The sequence below is a fragment of the Cyprinodon variegatus genome, unplaced genomic scaffold (assembly GCF_000732505.1).
Source record: "Cyprinodon variegatus isolate N-32 unplaced genomic scaffold, C_variegatus-1.0 Scaffold52, whole genome shotgun sequence".
Classification (NCBI taxonomy): domain Eukaryota; kingdom Metazoa; phylum Chordata; class Actinopteri; order Cyprinodontiformes; family Cyprinodontidae; genus Cyprinodon; species Cyprinodon variegatus.
Window position 1 is genome coordinate 243,746 of NW_015150505.1, and position 7,800 is coordinate 251,545.

General features: G+C 39.7%; 1 protein-coding gene across 4 annotated transcripts in view; it reads left to right on the forward strand.

The window, feature by feature from the left end:
• LOC107082405 (serine/threonine-protein phosphatase 2B catalytic subunit alpha isoform-like) overlaps positions 1–7,777 on the forward strand; it is a 58,163-nt gene extending 50,386 nt beyond the window's left edge. For 3 of the 4 annotated variants that reach the window (XM_015371081.1, XM_015371083.1, XM_015371082.1), the window contains exons 13-14: positions 2,531–2,578; positions 7,179–7,777. In XM_015371081.1, coding sequence (XP_015226567.1) covers positions 2,531–2,578; positions 7,179–7,357 — 227 coding nt within the window. In that variant the 3' untranslated portion in view covers positions 7,358–7,777. The remainder of the gene's footprint in view (positions 1–2,530; positions 2,579–7,178) is intronic. The other variant, XM_015371084.1, reaches the window with a different exon arrangement.
• Positions 7,778–7,800: the final 23 nt, after the last annotated feature.

A 7,800-nucleotide genomic window follows, 5' to 3' on the forward strand; every position in this document is an offset into this window, starting at 1 on the left:
TCTTAGGAAAGACTTGGCGGGTCTGAGGAAAGATTTGTCAGGTGTTAAGAAAGATTTGTCGGGTCTTCTGAAAGATTTTTTGGGTCTTAGGAAAGACTTGGCGGGTCTGAGGAAAGATTTGTCAGGTGTTAAGAAAGATTTGTTGGGTCTTCGGAAAGATTTTTTGGGTCTTAGGAAAGACTTGGTGGGTCTTAGGAAAAATTTGTCAGGGCTTAAGAAAGATTTGTCAGTTCTTAGGAAATATTTGGCGGGTCATAGGAAAGATTTGTTGGGTCGTAGGAAAAATTTGTTGCATCTCAAGAAAGATTTGTCAAGTCTTAAGAAAGATTTTTTGGGTCTTAGGAAAGACTTGGTGGGTCTGAGGAAAGATATGTCAGGTCTTAGGAAAGATTTGTCGGGGCTTAAGAAAGATTTGGCGGGTGTGAGGAAAGATATGTCGGGTCTTGGGAAAGATTTGTCAAGTCTTGAGAAAGATTTTTCGGGTCTGAGGAAAGACTTGATGGGTCTGAGGAAAGATTTGTCAGGTCTTAGGAAAGATTTGTCAAGTCCTGAGAAAGATTTTTTGGGTCTTAGGAAAGATTTGTCGGGGTTTAAGAAAGATTTGGCGGGTCTGAGGAAAGATTTGTCAGCTCTCAGAAAACGATGGGGTTCTTTTTTTAATTAAATGTAATTTTTACCATCCAAACAGATATTTGATTTTAAAAAAAATCCACATTCTCACAAACATCAAAGATCTCTCTGTTATGCATGATTCTAGTGGGTCAAAGCAGACTGCCCCCACTCGGACAGCAATGGTGGTCGATGGTTTTTTTTAACTTAAATGTCGGCTTAGTTGGCCTAGATTCCTTAGAATTGAAAGAATAACAGGTTCTTTTCCACGTCGCAACTGTGCATTTCGTTTAGCTGGTTCCTAAAATAAAATCCCAAATAATTTCATTGAATCGTGTGGCTGTGACATGACAAAATGTAATACTCTCCAATAAGTGTGAACCCTGTAACAATAGAGACTTCCTAATTGACAAAAACACTTTCAGTTTTTACCCTGAAACACACCTTGAGAGAGAATCTCCCAACACACTGACCTGCTTTGAATCATCCTCCCCCCTTTTCTCTGCTCACACCCTTTTGCCTCACTGAATCACTCACTCCACCTCACCTCACGTCGCCCAGGATACTAACAGCCTGCTGACTGTGTGTGTGAGAGATCATGTATGAGTCCTGCTGTGGAGACAAGTCAGAAAAAACGGAACAAGGGTGCTATTAATTAGGTGTGTGTGAGTGTGAGACAGAGAGCTACTGAGCTAACTCCGGCTGCTGCTAACACCAGCTGCTCTCTGAAGCTGCAATGATCTCAGTAATGCTTTCAAGGGCTTCTTTTCCTGTCCAAAGCCTGAAACATGCCATGAATATGTCACTTTAACACCCAGGGGTATCATTTGAACACACCTGTAACCCGTTTAAATCAGGTTTTACCCCGACATGCTTATTTGAGCTGACATTATAAATTCCTTGTTTACTGTTTATGCTGTTCAAATGTGTACTTAAAGCTAACATGCGATAAGCATTAAAAACATTTATTTAATGAAAAAACTAAGAAATATTCTTTAGAAAAAGTACTTTTAAACAGATATTTTATTCTTCTGTGTAATAAAGCAGTTCTGATAGTAATTAAGGTTGAACTGTGTCCATCTTTCCCCTATAACATTATATTATTCCACACCGGTAGAGGGGAAAAATATTTGAGAAAAAGTATAACTGTAAAACAGATAAAATAATCATTTTAAATGACGACAGAAGTTATCATAGAGGTTTAGCATTAGTAGCACAGTCTGCATTAGCAGTAGTTTTTATGCTTGTATTCTATTCCATAACTGAGATTCTGAGACCCTAACCAACAATGTTTCTGAATCTAATGAAAGTCTAAAAGGATAAAATAGAGCAACTCTGCTGTAATTTGTTCAGCCTTCCTGTTATCTGTAGGAAGTCTTGCTCTCTTGCAGCTTGAGTGAACTGCAGACAGGCTGTAGAAGCACAGCTTACTTCAGCAGAAATCATTTTAAAAGTCTCCCTGGTAGCAATGATTGAAATGCTTTAGTATTCTTCAACATTAACAGAGTTATGATGCATTCACTGATTAGAAAGAGACTGGATTTTTGAGTTTCTGCCCAGCCAGTCTCAGCTCAGCCTATTTTCTGGTGTTTCTAGTAATGTATCAGTTAATGCAGAATAAATGGTCTATGAAGAAACTCCTAAATCTTATATATTGATATATTGGTTCTTTTAATGTCCCTCCAGCACATACTTTAGTTGTTTTAGGAGTGTAGCTAATAGCTGTGGTGCCTTTCACACCCTTTTTTCTTTAACCCTGAAGCTGATTTTTGAATCCATACAAGCATGTTTCAGCCTTCACTTCGTTTTCCTTCTCCTCCTTCTTTCTCTGGATGCCATCTTCTCTTCCGGATTCTGTCTTCTCTCTCTTTCTCCCTCTCTCTTCCTGTCATTCCTCCTCTCTTCTTTCGCCATTCTTCAGCTACCATTGAGGCCATTGAAGCTATCGAGACAGTTAAGGATCCTGAAGGTAAAATCACTCTCATTCCACTGTGCGTGCGCGGCATGGCAGCGCGCTCAGCCGTCATAGATCTCCTTTACCCACAATGCACCAAGCCCTTCCAGCCGCATCAGCGCTCAGAACAACAGCCTAAGCCGCCACATGAAACACAACATCTCTTTTTCCTCCTTGTGGGAACAGCACATCGTCTCCACTTCACACTGTAACAATCGTCAAAACATAAGGTTCCTTTATATCCATATAGTGAGGGATGGGCTAACTCTGATGTGGTTTGTTAGATTTTTTCCCCTCATGTTTAGGGATGATGGATTCATCTGTTTTCATACATTGCAGCTTCAGTTAACTGTGATCACAAAATAATCTGTGCTGAATCCCAGCTTTCCAGCCTCTTTCAGAAACAGTCCCATGGGTGCATGGGTCATAAGATAGAGATAAGATGGGACACGATGGAGAAATTCACTTGTAACATCAGCTCTAATAGGTAAAAAATAAAGAATAGAGATTTAATACAATAGAATAGAATAGAAAAAGCCCTTTATTTCCCCGCTATGGGGAAATTGTGGTGTTACAGCAGCAAAAAGTTTATTGCATAAGTGGTCACACAAATGTGAACCTTAAAAAAAGTGTACATAAATAACTAAAAAAAAGACAGAGTTAAGAAAATAAACAAAAAATTCTACACTCTGAAATGTTTTTACAATATTATTACTGTGCATCTTGAAATAATAAATAATCAATAAACAGATGTGGACATTTTTACAGTAATTGAATAGAGTCTACCAGCTGCTGGGAAGAAGGATCAGTGATAACGCTCCTTGGTGCATTTAGGGTGCAGCAGTCTGTCACTGAAGGAGCTCTCCAGTTCTGCAACAGCTTCATGCATGGGGTGGGAGACATTATCCAACAGAGATGTTCATTTAGTTAGGATCATTTTGTTTCCCACCTCCTGCACAGTCCAGAGTGCATCCAATCACAGAGCTGGCCTTCCTGATCAGCTTATCCAGCCACTTTCTCTCAGCTACAAATAAGCCGATGCTTCAACAGGCAGCTCCATAGAAGATGGCTGATGCCACAACAGAGTCATAGAAGGTCTTCAGGAGTGTACCCTGCACTCCAAAAGACTTCAATCTCCTCTGCAGGAATAGTTTCTTATATACCGGTACACGTATATATGTTGCATATATCGGATATATGCATTTAAGGTGTAAAAACAGTAAAGTTATCTTATGATCTGCTAGGGTGATTGTGACAAAGGTTTGGTAGATGTATAAGTGAATAGACGCTCTTATTAAACAATAATTATTACAGAGTGGTATTGTAAAGTCTGACGGCAGAAGGGATGAACACAGTCTGGTACTAAAGGAGCGGCTTAGCTGCTCTACAGTCTGCTGCAGAGGGTGACAGGTGTTGTCCATGATGGATGTGAACTTGGCCATCCTCTCCTCGCGGCCACCTCCTCCACAGAGTCTAGGGCGCAGCCCAGGACAGAAATGGCCCTCCTCACCATCTTGTTCAGTCTCTTCCTGTCCTGCGCTGCTCTGCGCTGCCCGGGGCCCAGCAGACCACAGAGCAGAGTCATAGAAAGTCAATCATGTGATGCCAGTCATGTGATAAGTTTATTTGGGGCTAACTTCTTTAAAATGCCTATATCTGGTTCAGAATATGCAGTGCTGTGAAAACACATTTCCCCCCTTACAAATATATATCTTTTCTTGTTGCCGTCACATGTTTCAGATCCTGTTTCAGTGAAAGAGAGCGAAGCTTTCTAATCACAGTTAATTCATGATTTTAAACCACTTTTCTTCTCAGAGTAGGGTTGGTTTGCATAGGTTATTCTCCCTGATTTAATAAAATAATCATTAAAACAACAGCAACTACCTTTTACCATGGATATCTGTTTTCAATATTTAAAAATGTTTAACAATCTAAACAATTACAGTAAGTGTGACCAAAAAAAGCCAAAACTGAGACAATCCGTAAGGGAGAAAATATTTATTCACACCCCTGTATTTGTGTTTAAGACATTTCTAGACTTGAACGCAGGGATGTGAAGCTGAATAACATTTCAAACTGAAGCTGGGAAGGTCCATTATGTCCCTTTGTGCTTCTGAACAGATCGTTGTTGTGGCTTCTGTGCTGAGTGAAGTACTTGGTGATCCGTCTGCATGTTTTACTGTGTAGTGCTGTCTTTAGCTTACCTGAAGTACAGTCCATAATTTGTTTATTTGAATGAATTATGGAAACCTCCTGTGTCAGCTTACTGCCTTTGTGTACGTTGATTTAAAGCTGATGTTGTAGATGGTGATTTTGAATATAATCAAAGGTTTTCTGACAGTCGCCTTTGTTCAAAAGTGAAACTGCTCATCGTGGGTCTTGGAACCTGCTGATTTCAACGCCTATGTTTTCGAATCATTGGTTTTACCAAACAGTTTATACTTTAAAAGGGAAAACTAAAGATAAAACAAGGCAAACTGTTTATAAAACTCCTTCAGAGTAATTAGTTTAATAATAAAAATGGAAAGAACAGAAGTATAAAATCGAAGGTATGAGAAGGTATTTACTTTCGCTTATTAATCTTTATTGGCATTTTTTTGTTTTCTCATTCGGGTGGAAGAGAAAAGCCAACGATTTTCACTTTCAGTCTTGAGACTGTGGAGTGACTCATCATGCAAACAGCTCTTCCTGTTAGACCACACTTTGTCAGCTCATAGTGAGGCAGCTTTTCAATGGTGTAATTTATAGTGATTCTTGGCAATAAAACAACTCAGTTAGAAGCAGAATGGAACATGCTAGAAATAAGATGCATGGTCTATGGTTAATTCATTTTTTATTGAAGGGGATCAGAGCAGTGGTGGACGAAGTACTCGACTATAGTACTTGTGTAAAAGTATTGATACTCGTAGTAAAAGTTACTCAATTATTGAAGTATTCACTTTTGAAAAAACTTCCCATTCAAAAATACAATTAAAAATGTCTAATATCAGTACATTTCTGTCAAATTTTCAGACTGATGTTAAAGAAGCTTTGAGAAACCACCTGATGTATTGATGCATAGATCTACCTGCTACAGATTCTACACTTTCTGTTAAGAACCTCAGCATAAAAAAGCCACAAAAAAATAAGGAAAGCTTGTTTGATTGTTATTTCTTTTTTTAAAAGAAATGAAAAAGAAGACGGGAGAGTCTGGATTTTCCAAACACACTTTCACTATGGAATACAGGTTTAACGTTGAATCTGTTACCACAAAGAAACTACAACTCTGCTTTAAGAACTCATCAAAATGGCAACAACTAATGTCTTGATTAAATGTATAAACTATGAAATAATATCTGCCCTGGTGTGTAATGTCATGCTAATCTCTAAAACAGTGTAGTCCTAATTCAGTCCTAAGGGCTGCTATCTTCCATGTTGAAACTGCATTTCAAGAGAGAAAAACAGCAACAGTGGATTTCAAAACTAAGCTGAGCCAAAAGGAACTAAAATCACTGCAGCTTCCTCAAAATGTAGGGGAGTAAAAATGTATAAGTACCCCTGAAAAATTTCTCAAGTAAAGTAAAGATATACAAAAAAAGGTACTTAAGTATAGTAATCAAGTAAATGTACTTTGTTACTTTCCACCACTGGATCAGAGTAAAGGCAGCTGAATTCAACAGTTCTGTTTTTATTTGTAAAAGCCTTTAAAAGTACTGATACTTATAAGTAACAAATGTATATTGTAGGTAATGACAGCTGTAAGGACACTGGACAATGCATTGTATTGGTTTTTGATCATATGAATCCTTTTTTTTTTACCGCAATAAAATCTGAATTTAATACAGTAAAATTTATGGCTATGATGATGAACTATTACCACTGTAGTGATGGGAAAGGCTGAGATTTAAAACAAAATGAAAAGAAAACCAGAGTGGAATGGTTTTGGTGGAAGGCTCCATGTAGGAAAAATCTATTTCATTAAAACGTAAAGAAGGGAATAATAAATCGCTTTCATAAGTTTGAGAGATTTGATGATAACGCAATCAACATTAGAATTAGCCAGTTGAATTACTGGTGCATTCTTTCTTTGTCTTTCTTTTAATTTACATTTGTGGATTAGGAAAAAATGTTATAAAGTGATAAATGTGTCAAAAAAACAAAGAATGTTTTGAACAAACGGCTGACTGTCTTCGATCAGACGTAGCGTCTTTGCAGCTGTGCTTCCTGTTTGCAGTGGCTCAGTCACCGTGGCTCTCAGACTACTGATCTAGGATCAATGAACGGTTTCTGCTCAGTGTCGCTGCCGTGCCAACCCTGGGTCAGATTAATCCTAGCTCAGCATTCAGACCAGCAGTCTCCCTGTGTGTGTTTGTGTGCTGACTTCGGTGTAAGAGATGTCCAGATGTGGCACATCATTGTTTATCCAAACCCCCAGCTATGAGCATTGGGCTCAGAGTCATCTGCAGCTTTTCAACCATGAACACATATTACATTGGGAACAAATATATAATAATATCCACATATGCATTCAATTCCTGTCATATTCATCAGAGCCTAAAGGGTTTGGATACACACAGCCAATGCTAACTGTTTTGGTCAAAGTTAACTGCATGCGTCTGTGTGTGTGTGTCCGCAGCCATTCGAGGCTTCTCTCCGCAGCACCGGATCAGCAGCTTCGAGGAGGCCAAAGGTCTGGACCGGATTAACGAGAGGATGCCGCCTAGACGCGACGCGGTCAACAGCGTGGGCCTGTCGATGGGCCGCATGAACATGGGCGAACCCAACGGCACCGACAACAACAGCAATATCCAGTGATCGCCAGAAAAAAAAAACAAAAAAAAAAACTTTCCCACCTGCCTGCAGTCTCTACAGTGATATTTATCCAGTCGTGTACATAGGCATATATACACCAGAACAAGTCATCGCACATTTAGTAGACAAAATCACACACTACACTACACAGACATGATTAAATAGCCCCTTCCCTGATGCCCTCAGCTGTTATTTAAAGGCATGACTTAGCCGGACTTTACCACAGAGAGGCTTTGGGGAGGGGGGGTCTTTCCTGAACTGATCAGCCTGGTTCTTCAGAACCGAGACTCCCCTGTACCTGCACAACAACAGGAGAGCAGATCAGGACTCTGAAGAGAGCTGCTGCTGTTTGCCGTGTGTTTTGGGGGACGGTGTCAGCGTGATGTGCCTGCGTCGCTGTGTGTGTGTGTGTTGTGTGTGGGGGGGGGGTGGGGGGTAGGTGCGGG